This window comes from Lonchura striata, chromosome 33 (genome assembly GCF_046129695.1).
Source record: "Lonchura striata isolate bLonStr1 chromosome 33, bLonStr1.mat, whole genome shotgun sequence".
Classification (NCBI taxonomy): Eukaryota; Metazoa; Chordata; class Aves; order Passeriformes; family Estrildidae; genus Lonchura; species Lonchura striata.
Window position 1 is genome coordinate 3683196 of NC_134635.1, and position 19832 is coordinate 3703027.

The following is a 19832-nucleotide window of genomic DNA, read 5'->3' on the forward strand; positions in this document are numbered from 1 at the left end:
TGGATGACCAATGGATGATCAATGGATGACCAATGGATGATCAACGGATGACCAATGGATGATCAATGGATGATCAATGGATGACCAATGGATGACCAATGGATGACCAATGGATGACCACCAATGGATGATCAATGGATGACCAATGGATGACCAATGGATGATCAATGGATGATCAATGGATGACCAATGGATGACCACGGGCGGGGGGCGGCCAACAAAGCGACCCCCGCCACCCCCGTGGGGCCCCGGGGCCGAGACGGGAGAAACGGGAACGGCGAAGTGGCGGGAAATTAATCATGATATGCAAATGAGGGTCATTAGAATACATTACAGCGCGCCCGCGCTTGTGCTGTGGGGTGGGGAGGGGCTGGAGATGCTCCAGGGGTGGGGTTTAGGGGGAATTCTTCTTTTTAGGGGGAAGTTAGGGATGGATTTTAGGAAAAATTCCTTTTAGGAGGAAGTTGGGGGTGGATTTTAGGGGAAATTCTGGATTTTGGGGGGAAATTTGGGATGGATTTTAGGGAAAAATATTCCTTTTAGAGGGAAGTTCAGGATGGATTTTAGGGGAAATTTTTCTTTTTAGGGGGAAGTTTGGGATGGATTTTAGGGGAAATTCTTCGTTTTAGGGGAAATTTGGGATGGATTTTAGGAAAATTCTGGATTTTGGGGTGGCTGGGATGATCCTGGGGGGTCCTTTTCCGCCGGGATTTTCCACGATTCCGCGAGATGTCACCCAGGCATTCCCAGTGTTTATTCCAAAGGGTTTTCCACCCTTTTCCCCAATCCTGAGGTGTTATTCAGGCTCTAATCAGCCAGTTAATTAATTAAACAGGTTCATTGTGCACCTCAGCAGTATTTGCACCAAGAAAAAGAAAAGACAAGGATTCCCAAACTTTCCGAGCCCTAAAACCCCCACAGAATTCCCATCCCCACCCATCCCGCCTGTCCAATCCCAAATCCATCCCTTCACAGTTTCCCATCCCCAGATCTTCGCTCCAAGGCACAGCCGGGGGTTGAATCTTGGGGGGAAATCCCAAATTTCTGGAAATTTCTGTTCCATCGGGTGGGATCCCAGCGGCCGCTGGAGTTTCCAGGAGAAGAATTCCACAGGGATGGGAATTCCGGGGTTTTAGGGCCGCTGGTGGCCGGCAGGATTTGGGAAGCCCAGGCGCCTGTAACCCCTGTTATCCTGCAAGGAAAAGGGTGGGATTTGGGGCATTTTTGGGATTTTTTGATCCCAAAAAACCCCCCCATGGATTCTCCGTTACCTCCAAGTAGGCGGTGGAGACCAAAGCTGGGTCCAGCCTCTTCCTCTTGATGGAGGAAGGCTGCGGGAAAAAGGGGAAAATTCCCGTTGGGAAAAGCGGGATGGCGATCCCAGAACCTCGTGGGACACGGATTTGGTGTCCCCAAGGCTTGGGGACGCTCCAGGCCAGCCTCACCGTCCGGCTGAACTGGACCGTGGAGTAAACGGTGAAATTCCCGGGTTCCTCCCGGTGCCTGGGGTGCTCCTGCCAGGGAAGAAGGGTTGGGATGCACCAAAAAAGGGGAATTTGGGGATAAAACATGGATCCAGCCTGGGAACCAGCGGGGATCCCACGGGAATGACCCTACCAGTGTCCTGGGACTGACCACGGCGTAGACGGTGGCTCCTTCCTGGGTGGCCTCGCCGGTCCCGGCCTGGGGACACCAAAAAAGCCGGGAATGGTTGGAGGGATCAACCTGGGGCTCCCGAAATTCCCACGTGGAGGGAATTTCCCCACGGGAAGCGCGGTCAGGCCGGGGAACTGCCCCGGGTTTGGGTTCCCACTCCTGGCAGTGTCCGAGGAGTGGCCGGACGCTGAGTGACCAGGCTGGGCTCAGGCCCAGGGTGGACTCGAGGACCTTGGAGGGTTTTCCCGACCCCAAAATTCCCGGATTTTGGGTGGGAAGGGGCAATCCCGGCACTCACGGGGTCCTGGCGGGGTTTCTTCTCTCCCACCTCGGCGTAGACGGTCAGCTCCTGCTCCGGGGGTCCCGGGGGGGCAACGGGGGTCTCTGTGGGGCCGGAATTCCCAGATTTTGGGATTCCAAGGGTCCATGTGGGGTCAGAACTCCCAGATTTTGGGATTCCAAGGGTCAGCGTGGGGTCAGAACTCCCAAATTTGGGATCCTGCTCTGACATTCCAGACAAACCTTCCCGGGAGTTCTTCCTCCTCTCCCTCCACCAGCAGCAGCCGCCCACGAGGAGCAGCGTCAGCCCCACGGCCACGGCCAGGGCCACGGCCAGCAGCGTCCAGTGGCCAAAATTGTCTGGAATTTCTGGAAAAGAATCCCAGAATCCTGGAACTGGGCTGGGATTTGGGGTCCCTTCCCACCCAAACTGTCCCAGGATTCCCTGAATCTCTAACTTGATATTTTTGCCTTATATCAAATTAAAATGTATAAATAATAATGTATTAAAGATATAAAAATAAGTTTATATTTTATGTATATAAAATATCTATTTAGTATATAAAACCAGGTATATTTCTATATAAAATAAATATACATTATATATGGAAGTAAGTATAGTATATAAATATATTATATATATATGTAAGTATATCTTTTACAGATATAAATGGATTTTATATATACAACTATAGATTTTACACAGAATACATACAAAAATTATGCATATTATATACAAAAGTTAATTTCAAAATGACACAGTTTACGCCTCCGTAAACGCTTCTTCCCTGATATTTTCCAGCGCTGTAACCACCATTATTTTCCCAGTGTAAAAGCCGGAACGCTCAGCCCACCCCGCGGGTCCCTCCCGGCTCCCCGAATCCCGGGATGCGCGGGAAGATCACCTGGGCAGGTGAGCAGGGCGCGGGCCGCGCTCCAGCCCGCGGGGCTGCTGACGTTGCAGAGGCAGATTTGGGGTTCCGCGCCCTCGGGGAGCCTCCGGAGCAGCCGGGAGGGGATCCCCGGGATCGGGTCGGGGACCTGCCCCGGGATCTGCCCCGGGACCTGCCCCGGGACCTGCCCCGGGATCGGGTTGGGGACCTGCCCCGGGTCCTGCCCCGGGATCTGCCCCGGGACCTGCCCCGGGTCCTCCCCCGGGATCTGCCCCGGGATCTGCCCCGGGACCTGCCCCGGGTCCTCCCCCGGGATCTGCCCCGGGTCCTCCCCCGGGATCTGCCCCGGGTCCTGCCCCGGCGGCTCCCCGGGACAGGCCCAGCTGTAGGAGACGTTCCCGGGGCTGGAGCAGAGCAGGGCCAGGCGGCACCAGCCCCGGTCCCGCTGCAGGATTTGGGATTTCAGCTCCGGCGGCGCGATGGGCTCTGCGGGGACAGCGAGGGTGACAGGGGACAGAGGGACACGGGCACACGGGCACACCAGCAGCCAGCCACTCACCCCACACGGACACTCGGAAGCACCGGGAGAAAATCCGTGAGGAACTCTGGAACTCGACCCTATAGACCCCGTTGTCTGCCCTGTGAACCGGGGAGATGCACAGGGAGAAGTTTCCCGGCTGGAATTTCGCTCTCCCATGGAAAGGACCTCTGGGAGAGGAGACAGCTCCATCCCTGCTGGCCGTCAGGATCTGCTGCAACGATGTTGGAGTAATTTCCATCTTCCACTGGATGATTATCCAGTTCCGCAGGGTTTTATCCGGCACCAGGCACAGCGATCCTCCCGCGGCCACCGCCAGGTTTTGGCATTCCGGGGATCCTAAAGCAGAGCCCCGCGTGAGGCTGTGACCCCAGGAGAGGCCCCGTGGCTCCGGAGGGAACCTGGTCACTGTTGGGGCCACCTCTGGGCCCATTCTCCACCCCCTTCCCAAAATTTCCCCTCTCTCCATTATCCCAGACTGGTTCTGTGTCCATTCCCCATCCCAAATTTCCCTCTCTCCATTATCCCAGACTGGTTCTGTGTCCATTCCCCATTTCCCATCCCAAATTTCCCTCTCTCCATTATCCCAGACTGGTTCTGTGTCCATTCCCCATTTCCCATCCCAAATTTCCCTCTCTCCATTATCCCAGACTGGTTCTGTGTCCATTCCCCATTTCCCATCCCAAATTTCTTCTCTCTCCATTATCCCAGACTGGTTCTGTGTCCATTCCCCATTTCCCATCCCAAATTTCCCTCTCTCCATTATCCCAGACTGGTTCTGTGTCCATTCCCCATCCCAAACTTCCCTCTCTCCATTATCCCAGACAGGTTCTGTGTCCATTCCCCATCCCAAATTTCCCTCTCTCCATTATCCCAGATTGGTTCTGTGTCCATTCCCCATTCCCCATCCCAAATTTCCCTCTCTCCATTATCCCAGACTGGTTCTGTGTCCATTCCCCATCCCAAATTTCCCTCTCTCCATTATCCCAGACTGGTTCTGTGTCCATTCCCCATCCCAAATTTCTCCTCTCTCCCCACCATCCCAGACTGGTTCTGTGTCCATTTCCCATCCCAAATTTCCCTCTCTCCATTATCCCAGACTGGTTCTGTGTCCATTCCCCATCCCAAATTTCCCTCTCTCCATTATCCCAGACTGGTTCTGTGTCCATTCCCCATTCCCCATCCCAAATTTCCTCTCTCCATTATCCCAGACTGGTTCTGTGTCCATTCCCCATTTCCCATCCCAAATTTCCTCTCTCTCCGTTATCCCAGACTGGTTCTGTGTCCATTCCCCATTCCCCATCCCAAATTTCTCCTCTCTCCATTATCCCAGACTGGTTCTGTGTCCATTCCCCATCCCAAATTTCCTCTCTCTCCATTATCCCAGACTGGTTCTGTGTCCATTTCCCATCCCAAATTTCCTCTCTCCCCACCATCCCAGACTGGTTCTGTGTCCATTCCCCATCCCAAATTTCCTCTCTCTCCGTTATCCCAGACTGGTTCTCTGTCCATTCCCCATTCCCCATCCCAAATTTCCCTCTCTCCATTATCCCAGACTGGTTCTGTGTCCATTCCCCATCCCAAATTTCCCTCTCTCCGTTATCCCAGACTGGTTCTGTGTCCATTCCCCATTCCCCATCCCAAATTTCCTTCTCTCCATTATCCCAGACTGGTTCTGTGTCCATTCCCCATCCCAAATTTCTCCTCTCTCCATTATCCCAGACTGGTTCTGTGTCCATTCCCCATTCCCCATCCCAAATTTCCCTCTCTCCATTATCCCAGACTGGTTCTGTGCCCATTCCCCATCCCAAATTTCCCTCTCTCCGTTATCCCAGACTGGTTCTGTGTCCATTCCCCATTTTCCATCCCAAATTTCTCCTCTCTCCATTATCCCAGACTGGTTCAGTGTCCATTCCCCATCCCAAATTTCCTCTCTCCATTATCCCAGACTGGTTCTGTGTCCATTCCCCATCCCAAATTTCCCTCTCTCCATTATCCCAGACTGGTTCTGTGTCCATAACCCATCCCAAATTTCCTCTCTCTCCGTTATCCCAGACTGGTTCTGTGTCCATTCCCCATCCCAAACTTCCCTCTCTCCATTATCCCAGATTGGTTCTGTGTCCATTCCCCATCCCGGGGTTCCTCTCTCTCCATCCCACCCCAGTTCCCGTCCCCGCTCCCAATCCCAGGGAATTTCACCCCCTGCCCCCTTTCCTCTCAACTTTCTGGCTTTCTCTTCTCGAGAGCAGCCCCGGATGTGGAAGGCCCCCAAAATAAAACCCGCGGAACATCCGGAGGGCCGACGCCGCTTCCTGGGGCTCCGTGTGGTCAGGGCGGCTCTGGGGGCTCCTTTGCACGGCCCAACCCCCAAAATCGCCCCTTCCCAGCCCCAATCCCGCCCTTCCCGGGTGTTTTCCGCCAGGAAATTCCTGCCCGGGCGCATCCAGAGCCGCTGGCTCTGCTCTGGAAGCTCCCAAAGTTCCAGCGGCTCCAGAGCTGCAGGCGTGGGGACACCCCGAGGCTCGGGGAATTCGGGAATTCCAGGGGCTGGAGCAGGGAGAGGCGGGAAATCCTTCCCGGGATTATGGATCAGTGGGACCTGCGGGGTGTGGAAAGGGCCCAAAATTCCTGCAGGCCACGGGAATTGTCTTTTCCTGCTGCTCCGGGGCTGCCGGGGGGTGTGAGAGGGTCCCCAGTTCTCCTGAGGGGGCTGGGGGAAGGGGATCCGGGGGAAATTTGGGATCTGATCCCAGGGAATGGAACAGGCCAAGAGGGAACGGCCTCGAGCTGTGCCAGGGCTGGAAATTTGGGGAAATCCCTCCTGGAAAAGAGACAAAGCTTTGGAAGGGGCTCAGGGAGGGTCGGATCCCCAGCCCTGGAGGTGTCCGAGGAATTCCTGGAATTCCGGGGGACCAGGCGGGGCTTGGTCCCAGCCCGGGCTGGATGACCTCGGAGCTCTTTCCCAGCCTCGAAAATCCTGGGATTCTGCGAATCCTGGAGCTGCCAGGAAAACAGCGACGCCAAACCCCGCCAAGGTGCGGCCAGAAGATGCTCCAGGCACCTGGAGACGCTCCAGGCTGGATCCACCTCCCACATCCCGCTGTTTCCCTGCTCCCCGCACCCGAAATCGCTGCTGTTAGGGGGAAAAAAGACCCTCGGCCGGCACCAGCTGCCCCAAAATCCCTGGAAAACCCTGGGAAAAGCCCGGGAGAAGGGGGCTGTGCTGGCTCGGCAGAGGGATTTGGGCTTGGGAAGAGGAACGCTCACAGCTGTGGGGTCGGGAGCTCGTGAGAGGGAAGTCGCGACTTCGGGGCGAAGGCGCAGCCCAAGCGCTGCCCAGGAAGGGGAACCGGCCCCGCGGCTCGGCCCGGCTGTCCCTGGGCACGGCGGGCCGAGAGAAGCGAGGAGAACGGCCCCGAAGCCGCCGGCAGCCCCTCCGCGCCCCCCGAGCCCCTCCGCGCCCCGGCGCTGCCGCAGCGCCGCATCCTCGCTGCCCGGGCCGGCGCCCCCCGCCCCGCGCCCCCTCCTCACCTCGGCTCCCCGCCAGCCCCAGCAGCAGCGCCAGCAGCGCCGGGGGGCAGCGGCGACCCCCGGGCGGGGACATCGCGGAGCGGGAGGCGCGGGGACCCCTCGGGGCTGCGGGTGACCGCCGGGGACTTGCTCTGCCCCGCTCCGGGCGGCTCCTTCCTCCCCCTCCTCCTCCTCCTCCTCCTCCTCCTCCTCCTCCTCCTCCTCCTCCTCCTCCTCCTCCTCCTGCCCGGGCCACCCTCCGGCAGAGGGGACAAGGACCTGCCGGGCTGCGGCGCTCTCAGCCCCGCAGCTCGGAGGGAATTCATTTTAATTGCCCCGGCAGGGCGCGGGTTTTTGGGGGGGTTTTGCTTTCCCTTTGCCGCCAGCGCCGGGGACACTCGGGGACACGGCGACGGCTCCGCTGTCCCCAGCTCGGACACGCCAGCAGCAGGGCCGGGACCTTGGGGACGAATATCCAACCGCAAAATGCACTTTCCAACCCCAAAATCCCCCTTCCAGCCCCAAAAACCTCTGGGGACGAATATCCAACCCCAAAATGCACTTTCCAACCCCAAAATCCCCCTTCCAGCCCCAAAAACCTCTGGGGAGGAATATCCAACTCCAAAATGCACTTTCCAACCCCAAAATCCCCGTTCCAGCCCCAAAAACCTCCCTGTTCCAGCCCTAAAATTCTCCTCGTTCCAGCCCCAAAATCCTTCTCGTTCTCACTCCAGAATTCTCCTCCTTCGGCCCCAAAATCCTTCTCGTTCTCACTCCAGAATTCTCCTCCTTCAGCCCCAAAATCCTTCTCGTTCTCACTCCAGAATTCTCCTCGTTCCAGCCCCAAAATCCTTCTCGTTCTCACTCCAGAATTCTCCTCCTTCGGCCCCAAAATCCTTCTCGTTCTCACTCCAGAATTCTCCTCCTTCGGCCCCAAAATCCTCGTTCTCATTCCAGAATTCTCCTCCTTCGGCCCCAAAATCCTTCTCGTTCTCATTCCAGAATTCTCCTCCTTCAGCCCCAAAATCCTTCTCGTTCTCACTCCAGAATTCTCCTCCTTCGGCCCCAAAATCCTTCTCGTTCTCACTCCAGAATTCTCCTCCTTCGGCCCCAAAATCCTTCTCGTTCTCACTCCAGAATTCTCCTCCTTCGGCCCCAAAATCCTTCTCGTTCTCACTCCAGAATTCTCCTCCTTCGGCCCCAAAATCCTTCTCGTTCTCACTCCAGAATTCTCCTCCTTCGGCCCCAAAATCCTTCTCGTTCTCACTCCAGAATTCTCCTCCTTCAGCCCCAAAATCCTTCTCGTTCTCACTCCAGAATTCTCCTCCTTCGGCCCCAAAATCCTTCTCGTTCTCACTCCAGAATTCTCCTCCTTCGGCCCCAAAATCCTTCTCGTTCTCACTCCAGAATTCTCCTCCTTCGGCCCCAAAATCCTTCTCGTTCTCACTCCAGAATTCTCCTCCTTCAGCCCCAAAATCCTTCTCGTTCTCACTCCAGAATTCTCCTCCTTCGGCCCCAAAATCGCCGTCCCAGCCCCAAAACGCCCCCGAGCTCCCAGGCGAGCGGTTTGTGTGGGATTCGCTGCTCCAGCCTCCGGCAGGGAGGGAAAATCCAGGGAATTCTCGGCAAGCCCAAGGCCGGGAGGTGGCAGCAGGAGACCGCGAGCGGCCGGGGGGTCCCCGAGCCCCCCCAGATCCCGAATTCCTGCGGGAAAGGAGGAGCCGGGATGCAGCTGCGCCTTGCGGGGTGCCCGAGCCTCCCCCAGCCCCGGATAAAATCCTGGAGCCGTGTCCGAGCCGGTTCCCATGGGAAAAGGATCGGGATGGGACAGCACCCCAAAACCCCAGACTCCCGGGAACCCAGAATCCCAAAATCCCACAATCCCAAAATCCACAATCCCAGAATTTCCAAATTCTGGAACCCCAAAATCCCGGAAGTCCAGAATCCCGGAATTCCTGAATTCTGGAAACCCAAAATCCCAGAACCCCAGAACCCCAAAACCCAAGAATTCCTGAATCCCAGAATTCCTGAATTCCAGATGACCAAAATCTCAGAATCCCAGAATTCCTGAATTCTGGAAACCCAAAATCCCAGAACCCCAGAACCCCAAAACCCCAGAATTTCTGAATCCCAGAATGGCGGAATTCCTGAATTCCAGATGACCAAAATCTCAGAATCCCAGAATTTCTGAATTCTGGAAACCCAAATCTCAGAATCCCAGAATTCCGGAATTTTGGAACCCCAGAATTCCAGAATCCCAGAATCCCAAGACCCCAGAATTCCAGAATCCTGGGACCACCAGTGCCCCCAGTGCCCCCCAGGTCTCCCTCCCCTCAGGAGCTCTTCTGGGGCTGGAGAGGCTTTTCCCGGGAAATGGAGCTCCTGAAAATCCCAATTTTTCCCAGGAAATGGAGCTCCTGAAAATCCCAATTTTTCACAGGAAATGGAGCTCCTGAAAATCCCAATTTTTCCCGGGAAATGGAGCTCCTGAAAATCCCAATTTTCCCCAGGAAATGGGGTTCCTGAAATCCCGGCTTTTCCCGGGAAATGGAGCTCCTGAAAATCCCAATTTTTCCCGGGAAATGGAGCTCCTGCCAATCCCGGCTTTTCCCGGCAGGGAGATCATTCCCGCGGGATGGAGCTCAGGGATTTGGGAATTGATTTTTGGGGGGGAAAATGAAAAAATGTAAAGAAGGGATCGCAAAGAGCTGCGCTTGGGTGGGAAGGGCTGGGCCGGGGCTCCTCCAGCCCGGCTGCTCCTTCCCCTGTCCCGGAATTCCAAAAAAACCACGGAAATCATGGAATTCCTCCCCTCCATCCCAATCCCGGGCTCGCAGCTCCCCAGGGAATCCTGAGGGAGATCCTGGGGCTGGCCAGGAGTGTTTGTCTCGGCCACCCCAAAGTTCTCAAAGGTTCTCCTCATCCATCCCAAGGAACCTCCTTGGTTATCCCAAGGATCTTCTTCATCCATCCCAATTGTTCTCTTCATCCATCCCAGATGTTCTCCTCGTCCATCCCGGACGTTCTCCCTGTCCATCCCGAATGTTCTCCCCGTCCATCCCGAATGTTCTCCCCATCCATCCCAGATGTTCTCCTCGTCCATCCCGAATGTTCTCCTCATCCATCCCAAGGAACCTCCTTGGTTATCCCAAGGATCTTCTTCATCCATCCCAATTGTTTTCTTCATCCATCCCGAATGTTCTCCTCGTCCATTCCAGATGTTCTTGTCCATCCCAGATGTTCTCCCTGTCCATCCCAGATGTTCTCCTCATCCATCCCAAATGTTCTCCTTGTCCATTCCAGATGTTCTTGTCCATCCCGAATGTTCTCCTCATCCATCCCGGATGTTCTCCTTGTCCATTCCAGATGTTCTTGTCCATCCTGAATGTTCTCCTCATCCATCCCGGATGTTCTCCTTGTCCATTCCAGATGTTCTTGTCCATCTCGGACGTTCTCCCCGTCCATCCCGAATGTTCTCCTCATCCATCCCGGATGTTCTCCTTGTCCATTCCAGATGTTCTTGTCCATCCCAAATGTTCTCCTCATCCATCCCAGATGTTCTCCCCGTCCATCCCAAATGTCCTCGTCCATCCCACTCCGGCAGAACCGGGAACGGGAGAAGCTCTGGGAGCTGCCGGGAGCCACGAGGCTCCGGGTGAATATCCCGATAATTCCCGGCACAGATCGGGATTTCACGGCCCGCCGGAGATCCTGGCGCTCCGGCGGGAGGACGGCGCGGCCGGTGCCAATCCTGGAATTCCGGGTGCCAGTCCCAGATCTCCAGGTGCCAATCCTGGAATTCCAGAGGCCAATCCCAGATCTCCAGGTGCCAATCCCGGAATTCTGGGTGCCAATCCCAGATCTCCAGGTGCCAATCCCAGAATTCCAGGTGCCAATCCCAGAACTCGGGGTGCAATCCTGGAATTCCAGGTGCCAATCCAAGATCTCCAGGTGCCAATCCTGGAATTCCGGGTGCCAATCCCAGATCTCCAGGTGCCAATCCTGGAATTCCAGAGGCCAATCCCAGATCTCCAGGTGCCAATCCTGGAATTCCTGGTGACAATCCCAGATCTCCAGGTGCCAATCCCGGAATTCCTGGTGCCAATCCCAGATCTCCAGGTGCCAATCCTGGAATTCCTGGTGCCAATCCCAGATCTCCAGGTGCCAATCCTGGAATTCCGGGTGCCAATCCCAGATCTCCAGGTGCCAATCCTGGAATTCCAGAGGCCAATCCCAGATCTCCAGGTGCCAATCCTGGAATTCCTGGTGACAATCCCAGAATTCCAGGTGCCAATCCCGGAATTCCTGGTGCCAATCCCAGATCTCCAGGTGCCAATCCCGGAATTCCTGGTGCCAATCCCAGATCTCCAGGTGCCAATCCTGGAATTCCTGGTGCCAATCCCAGATCTCCAGGTGCCAATCCTGGAATTCCGGGTGGCAATCCCAGATCTCCAGGTGCCAATCCCGGAATTCCGGGTGCCAATCCCAGATCTCCAGGTGCCAATCCCGGAATTCCGGGTGCCAGTCCCGGCTCGGTCACTTCTGGGCCCGTGTCCCCCCGGCTGTTCCGGGATCGGGTCCGGGATTTTGGGACTGAGGAGCGGCTGATGTGGGGGATTTCCCACTCGACACTTCCCAATGTCGGGATCCGGGATCCAGTGATGGGATCCGGGATCCAGTGATGGGATCCGGGATCCAGTGATGGGATTTGGGATCCAGTGATGGGATCTGGGATCCAAGGCTGGGATTTGGGATCCAGTGATGGGATCTTGGATCCAAGCCAGGGATTTGGGATCCAGTGTCGGGATCTGGGATCCAGTGGTGGGATTTGGGATCCAAGGCTGGGATTTCGGATCCAGTGTCAAGATTTGGGATCCAACACTGGGATAAGGGACCAAACACCGGGATAACGGACCAAACACCGGGATAACGGATCAAACAGTGGGATAAGGGACCAAACACCGGGATAGGGGATCAAACACCGGGATAAGGGACCAAACACCGGGATAACGGATCAAACACCGGGATAACGGATCAAACACCGGGATAACGGATCAAACACCGGGATAACGGACCAAACACCGGGATAACGGATCAAACACCGGGATAACGGATCAAACACCGGGATAACGGACCAAACACCGGGATAACGGATCAAACACCGGGATAACGGACCAAACACCGGGATAACGGATCAAACACCGGGATAACGGATCAAACACCGGGATAACGGATCAAACACCGGGATAACGGACCAAACACCGGGATAACGGATCAAACACCGGGATAACGGACCAAACACCGGGATAACGGATCAAACACCGGGATAACGGATCAAACACCGGGATAACGGACTAAACACCGGGATAAGGGACCAAACACCGGGATAATGGATCAAACACCGGGATAACGGACTAAACACTGGGATAAGGGACCAAACACCGGGATAAGGGACCAAACACCGGGATAAAGGATCAAACACCGGGATAACGGATCAAACACCGGGATAACGGATCAAACACCGGGATAACGGACCAAACACCGGGATAACGGACCAAACACCGGGATAACGGATCAAACACCGGGATAAGGGACCAAACACTGGGATAAGGGACCAAACACCGGGATAAGGGACCAAACACCGGGATAACGGATCAAACAGTGGGATAAGGGACCAAACACCGGGATAGGGGATCAAACACCGGGATAAGGGACCAAACACCGGGATAACGGATCAAACACCGGGATAACGGATCAAACACCGGGATAACGGATCAAACACCGGGATAACGGATCAAACACCGGGATAACGGACCAAACACCGGGATAACGGATCAAACACCGGGATAACGGACCAAACACCGGGATAACGGATCAAACACCGGGATAACGGATCAAACACCGGGATAACGGATCAAACACCGGGATAACGGATCAAACACCGGGATAACGGACCAAACACCGGGATAAAGGATCAAACACCGGGATAAGGGACCAAACACCGGGATAACGGACCAAACACCGGGATAAGGGACCAAACACCGGGATAAAGGATCAAACACCGGGATAACGGATCAAACACCGGGATAACGGATCAAACACCGGGATAACGGACCAAACACCGGGATAACGGATCAAACACCGGGATAAGGGATCAAACACCGGGATAAGGGATCAAACACCGGGATAACGGATCAAACACCGGGATAACGGCTGCGGCTGGGCTGCCCAGGCCGCGACGCCTTCTCCTCCCGCTCTTCCCGGATTTTGGGGTCTCCGCTGCCTCTCCCGGCCCCACGGCGGCCCCTGAGCGCGGCTGGTCCCGATCGGATCCGTCAGCAAATTCCCGGCTCCTCCCTGAGCCCTGACTTCCTCCTCCTCCTCCTCCTCCTCGCATTCCTGGCAGCGGGGGCAGCTCCGGGGCCTCTCCCGCTCCAGGGACCCTGGAGCAGGGAATTCGGGCGGATTTTGGGGAACACCCACCAGAACCCCGCGGGCACGGCGGTGTCCCAGCCTGGGTTCCCCCGCGGGTGGCTCTCAGGGCATTGCTTTTGACCAAAATCCCATTTTTTCCACCCCTTTTTGCCGCAGCCCATCTCGGGCGCCTCGGAGCTGGAAGCTTCCGGTGCCCCCCGGGAATTTGGGAATTCCTGGGGCTGGGGGATGCACGGAAAAGAGAGGAGGGAGCCCCCGGTGTGTCCCGGGAATGTGCGGCCGCCGGGACGAGGCCGGGATCGCAGCCAGGGCAGGGAAAAAAAACAACGTTTGGAAATCCCCGGGAGAGAGGGGGGGAAAAAATGGTCTTTTCCATGGAAAAAAAAAATCTGGGAAGGATTTCTGCTGCTCAGGAAAAATCTGCTCTCCGACCCCCCTGGCCCAGCTCCGGGCCGGGCCGGGTCGGGCGGCGCTTCCCGATTTTCCCAGGTTTCCTCCAAATCCCTCCAGGCGGGAAAAGAAAAAAAAAAAAAATTCTATTTAAGATTAAAGAGAAAAAAAAAAAAAAAAAAAAAAGGGAGAGAGGGAGAGAGAGGGAAAACAGGAAAAGCTCAAAAAGGGGAACGGGGAGGGGGTGGAAATTCCAGCGCTGAAGAAATTGCGGGAAGATGGAGGGGGCGGGACGGCCAGACGTGGCCAGATGTGCACAGAGGTGGCCAGATGTGCACAGAGGTGGCCAGATGTGCGCGCGCCTCTCCAGGTGTGCCCAGGTGTGCACAGACGTGGCCAGGTGCGCGCGCGCCCAGATGTGCGCCCCCAAAATGCAGATGTGAGCCCCCCAAAATGCAGGTGTGAGCCCCCAAAATGCAGCTGTGAGCCCCCAAAATGCAGATGTGTGCCCCCCAAAATGCAGATGTGAGCCCCAAAATGCAGATGTGAGCCCCCAAAATGCAGATGTGAGCCCCCAAAATGCAGATGTGAGCCCCCAAAATGCAGGTGTGAGCCCCCCAAAATGCAGATGTGAGCCCCCCAAAATGCAGGTGTGAGCCCCCAAAATGCAGGTGTGAGCCCCCAAAATGCAGATGTGAGCCCCCCAAATGCAGATGTGCGCCCCCAAAATGCAGATGTGCGCCCCAAAATGCAGATGTGAGCCCCCCAAATGCAGGTGTGTGCCCAGCCGATGTGCAAACGTGGGTGAGGCATGTGAGCAGCTGTTCATGAACACCCCAAAACTCACATTTACACCCCAAACCGGACACTTACACCCCAAAATGCGCTCACACATCCCAAAGGCGTGTGTGCACACCCCAAACCGCACGTTTGCACCCCAAAATGGGTTCACACATCCCAAAGGCGTGTGTGCACACCCCAAAACCACACATGCACACCCCAAACTCCCCTCGCTCGCCCCAAAACCGCATTCACACACCCCAAGTCCCCTTTGCTCGCCCCAAATCCCCCTCACACCCCAAAATCACACTCGCACACCCCAAATCCCCCTCTCACACCCCAAATCCTCCTCTCACACCCCAAATCCCCCTCTCACACCCCAAATCCTCCTCGCACACCCCAAATCCTCCTCTCACACCCCAAATCCCCCTCTCACACCCCAAATCCCCCTCTCACACCCCAAATCCCCCTCGCACACCCCAAATCCCCCTCTCACACCCCAAATCCTCCTCTCACACCCCAAATCCCCCTCTCACACCCCAAATCCTCCTCGCACACCCCAAATCCTCCTCTCACACCCCAAATCCTCCTCGCTCACCCCAAATCCCCCTCTCACACCCCAAATCCCCCTCGCACACCCCAAATCCCCCTCTCACACCCCAAATCCCCCTCGCTCACCCCAAATCCTCCTCTCACACCCCAAATCCCCCTCGCTCACCCCAAATCCCCCTCCCACACACCCCAAATCCCCCTCTCACCCCAAATCCCCCTCTCACACCCCAAATCCCCCTCTCACACCCCAAATCCCCCTCGCTCACCCCAAATCCGCCTCTCACACCCCAAATCCCCCTCGCACACCCCAAATCCCCCTCCCACACACCCCAAATCCCCCTCTCACCCCAAATCCCCCTCTCACACCCCAAATCCCCCTCTCACACCCCAAATCCTCCTCTCACACCCCAAATCCCCCTCTCACACCCCAAATCCCCCTCGCTCACCCCAAATCCCCCTCTCACACCCCAAATCCCCCTCGCTCACCCCAAATCCCCCTCTCACCCCCCAAATCCCCCTCTCACCCCCCAAATCCCCCTCGCCCGCCCCAGCGCGCCTCCTCCCGCCGCCCCACAGCGGCTCCCCCGCGCAGCCCCACGCGTGACACGCGCGCACGTCCCGCTCCCCCTCCCTCCCCCTCCCTCCCCTCCCTCTCCCCTCCCTCCCCTCCCTCCCTCTCCCCTCCGCGCCCCCGGCCCGCCCCCGCCCGCCCCGCCTCCGCCGCCGCTCGCTCGGGGCTCGGCGCGCAGCGGAGCCGCCGGAGCTCCGTGGCCCTTCCCGGCCCCTGCCCGGCCCCGGCCCGGCCGGGCCCGGCTCCCGAGCAGCGCTGCCGGTCCCGGGGGCGGCGCGGGGCCCGGAGGGGCGGCGATCGGCCGGGCCCGAGCCCCTCCCGGAGCCCCGGGACCCCCGGCGGGCCCTGCCCCGGAGCGCGGCCGCCGCACGGGACGGGAGCATGCGGATCCTCCTCCTGTGCCTGCTGACTCTCGCCGGGACCCGCGGGCAAGGTGGGCACCGCCGCGGGCACGGGACCGGGCGCTGGACACCGGGAGCGGCGCCGGGAGCGGCACCGGGAGCGGCACCGGGAGCGGCACCGGGAGCGGCACCGGCGGCGGCGCCGTTCCCAACTCCGCGGGCATCGCTCCAGCCCCGCTCGCCGCCGGTCCCGCCCGTTCCCGGAGGGATGAGAGCGGCTCCGGCCGGGCCCGGGGCTCGGGGGTACCGGGGGGTACCGGGGGGTACCGGGGGGTACCGGGCGGTGCTGGCGGGCCCGGGCTCGGTGCTTCTGGAGCCGCCGTTGTGGTACCGGAGGGTTCGGATGCAATCGCGGCCGGTTCGCCTCCGTCGCGGGCCCGGTTTTACCAAATCCCGGGGTGGGTTCTCGTGGGTTCCCCCGATCCAGGACCGGGAGATCCCGGTGGAACCGGGCCCGGTTCTCCCAAACCCCAGGGTTGCTCCTCGAGGACCCCCCTTCGGTACCGGGGGGCCCTGATGGAACCGGGCCGATCCTCCTGGATCACCCCCTCCGGTACCGGGGGGTCCCGGTGGAACCGGGCCCGGTTCTGCCAAACCCCGGGGCTGCTCCTCGTGAGCCCCCCCCTCGGTACCGGGAGATCCCGGTGGAACCGGGCCCGGTTCTCCCCGGTCCTGGGACTGCTCCTCGTGGACCCCCGTTCCCTACCGGAGGGTCCCGATGGAACCGGGCCCGGTTCTCCGGGACCACCCCGCTCCGGTACCGGGGGTCCCGCCGGAACCGGGCCCGGTTCCATCGGTTCTCCCCGCCCGGTGCCGCTCCGTTCCGCCCGGTTCCGGTCCTGCTGGAGCCCCCGGGGCGGCACCGGGGTTTCGGGCCCCCATCCCGGTGCCCGGGGCCGGTTCCGGGGGGGGTTCGGGGACCCGGGGGTCAAACGGGACCCCCGGGGGGGGCACGGGGGGACGGGGCTGGGGGTGATGGGGGGGCTTGACCCGGCCGGGGGGGTCTGACCCCAAATCCGTCCGTCCGTCCGTCCGTCCGTCCGTCCGTGGCGAGAGCAGGGGCCACCTCCGGGGGGCCCCAGGACCCCAGTCCAGCCGTTCCTTGGAAATGGGTCTGGGGGAGCCCGGAGCTGCCTTGGCCCACCCCGTGCCCACCCCGTGCCCACCCGGAGCCCCCACCCGGCGTGGGGGTTCGGAGCAACCCGACCCCCCCCCCCCCACGACCCCCCAAAACCCGCGCCGTGCCCTCCCCGGGGGAAACTGAGGCACGGGGAGCTGCTCTGCCAAGGTCACGCTGAGGAAAAGCTGCGAGCCTGGGGAGGGGGGCTGGGGGTCCCCAAAACCTCTCGGAGGGAAGGGTGGGGGGCACCCCCATCCCCGCGGGATTTTGGGGGGTCTCCCCCCGTCCGCGGGGCCGGGGCCGGGCTGTGCCCCCCGCCCGGGCAGCCCCGGCGCGGCCTCCGGCGCTTCCCAGCTCCAAAATCCAATCTAATTTTTAATTAAGGGGGCGGCGTTGCTAAGATGCCGGGAGGAGAGAGGGGAAGGGAGAGAAAAGGGGGAAAAAAGGAAAAAACACCAAAAAAAAAACCGCCGGGACCGCGGTTTGAGGAGGAGCGAGCGGAGGGGTCGGGGCAGCACCGGGACCCCCGAGGGGCCGCGACCCCCGGGACCCCCGAGGCCCGGGGCAGCACCGGGACCCCCGGGAACAAAAAGCGGCCGCGCTCCCGCCCCGGGGCCACGCGGGGAGCGGCGGGAGCGGCGCCGAGCGCCGGGGGGCTCCGGGAGCCCGGTGTGGGGAGGGGGCTCCGGTGTGGGGCGGGGGGCTCTGGTTTGGGGTGAAACGGGTCTGGTTTGGGGTGGGACGGCTCCAGTTTGGGGTGGGAGGGATCCAGTTTGGGATCAATGGCTCCGATTGGGATCGATGGCTCCGATTGGGATGGGAGGGATCCGGTCTGGGATCAATGGCTCCGATTGGATGGGACAGGGCTGTTTTGGGATCAATGGCTCTGTTTGGGATCAATCAATCCAGTTTGGGGTGGGAGGGATCCGGTCTGGGATCAATGGCTCCGATTGGGATGGGAGGGATCCGGTCTGGGATCAATGGCTCCGATTGGGATGGGACAGGGCTGTTTTGGGATCAATGGCTCTGTTTGGGATCAATCGATCCAGTTTGGGGTGGGATGGCTCCGATCGGGATGGGAGGGATCCAGTCTGGGATCAATGGCTCCGATCGGGATGGGAGGGATCCGGTCTGGGATCAATGGCTCCGATTGGGATGGGAGGGATCCAGTTTGGGATGGGATGGCTCCGATTGGGATCAATGGCTCTGTTTGGGATCAATGGCTCCAGTTTGGGATGGGACAACTCCAGTTAGGATGGGAGGGATCTGGTTTTGGATCAATGGCTCCGATCGGGATCGATGGCTCCGATCGGGATCGATGGCTCCGATTGGGGTGGGCCAGGGCTGCTTTGGGATCGATGGCTTCGGTTTGGGACGGCTCCAGTTTGAGATGGGAGAGATCCGGTTTGGGGTGGGAGGGATCCGGTTTGGGATCAATGGCTCCGATTGGGATCAATGGCTCCGATTGGGATAGGAGAGATCTGTTTTAGGATCAATGGCTCCAGTTTGGGATGGGAGGGATCCGCTTTGGGATCAATGGCTCCGATTGGGATCAGGGCTCAATGTCCCTACGTGACAATCCCAGTGATCCCCAAACCCATCCCAAACCCAAACCCATCCCAAACTCATCCCAAACCCATCCCAAATCCATCCCATCCCAAATCCATCCCATCTCTTCAATCCCAACCCCAAATCAATCCCAAATCCATCCCAAACCCATCCCATCCCATCCCATCCCAAACCCAAATCCATCCCATCCCAAATCCATCCCATCCCATCCCATCCCAAACCCAAATCCATCCCATCCCATCCCATCCCATCCCATCCCATCCCAAATCCATCCAAATCCATCCCAAACCCATCCCAAACTCATCCCAAACCCATCCCAAATCCATCCCATCCCAAACCCATCCCAAACCCATCCCATCCCAAACCCAAACCTATCCCAAACCCATCCCATCCCAAACCCAAACCCATCCCAAATCCATCCCAAACCCATCCCATCCCATCCGATCCCAACCCATCCCAAATCCATCCAAATCCATCCAAACCCATCTCAAATCCATCCAAACCCATCCCAAACCCATCCCAAACCCAAACCCATCCCAAACCCATCCCAAACCCAAACCCATCCCAAACCCATCCCAAATCCATCCCATCTCAAATCCATCCCATCTCTTCAATCCCAAACCCAAATCCATCCCAAATCCATCCCAAATCCATCCAAACCCATCCCAAACCCAAACCTATCCCAAACCCATCTCAAATCCATCCAAACCCATCCCAAACCCATCCCAAACCCATCCCATCCCAAACCCATCCCAACCCATCCCAAATCCATCCCAAATCCATCCCATCCCATCCCATCCCATCCCATCCCAATCCCCCTTTTGCTCCTCCATCACCTCTGAGACGAGCCTGGCTCCCAACGCGCCGGGCCAGAATTTGCGGGTTTTTTTTCAGGAAAATTTGTTTTTTTCAGGAAATTTTTAGGGTTTTTTTTTCAGGAAAATGTGGGTTTTCAGGCAATTTTGGGGATTTTCCGGGAAATGTTGGGGATTTCAGGCAAACATGGGGTTCCCACTCGGGCCAGGCCGGGATCTGGGGTGGCTCCGGCCGGGCTCTCGTTCAATCCTTTCCTGGATCCGAAAGGAAGCCGCTCGTCCTCGCCGGGATTGCGCCCCAGACCAAATATCCAATGGATATT

The 19832-nt window shown here is 58.3% G+C and overlaps 1 protein-coding gene across 1 annotated transcript in view; it reads left to right on the plus strand.

Annotated features, from left to right (window-relative positions):
* The first annotated feature begins 15944 nt into the window (after positions 1–15944).
* Positions 15945–19832, plus strand: part of LOC110476886 (kin of IRRE-like protein 1) — a 39560-nt gene continuing 35672 nt past the window's right edge. Inside the window, exon 1 of the mRNA XM_077789431.1 lies at positions 15945–16037. Coding sequence (XP_077645557.1) covers positions 15986–16037 — 52 coding nt within the window. The 5' untranslated portion in view covers positions 15945–15985. The remainder of the gene's footprint in view (positions 16038–19832) is intronic.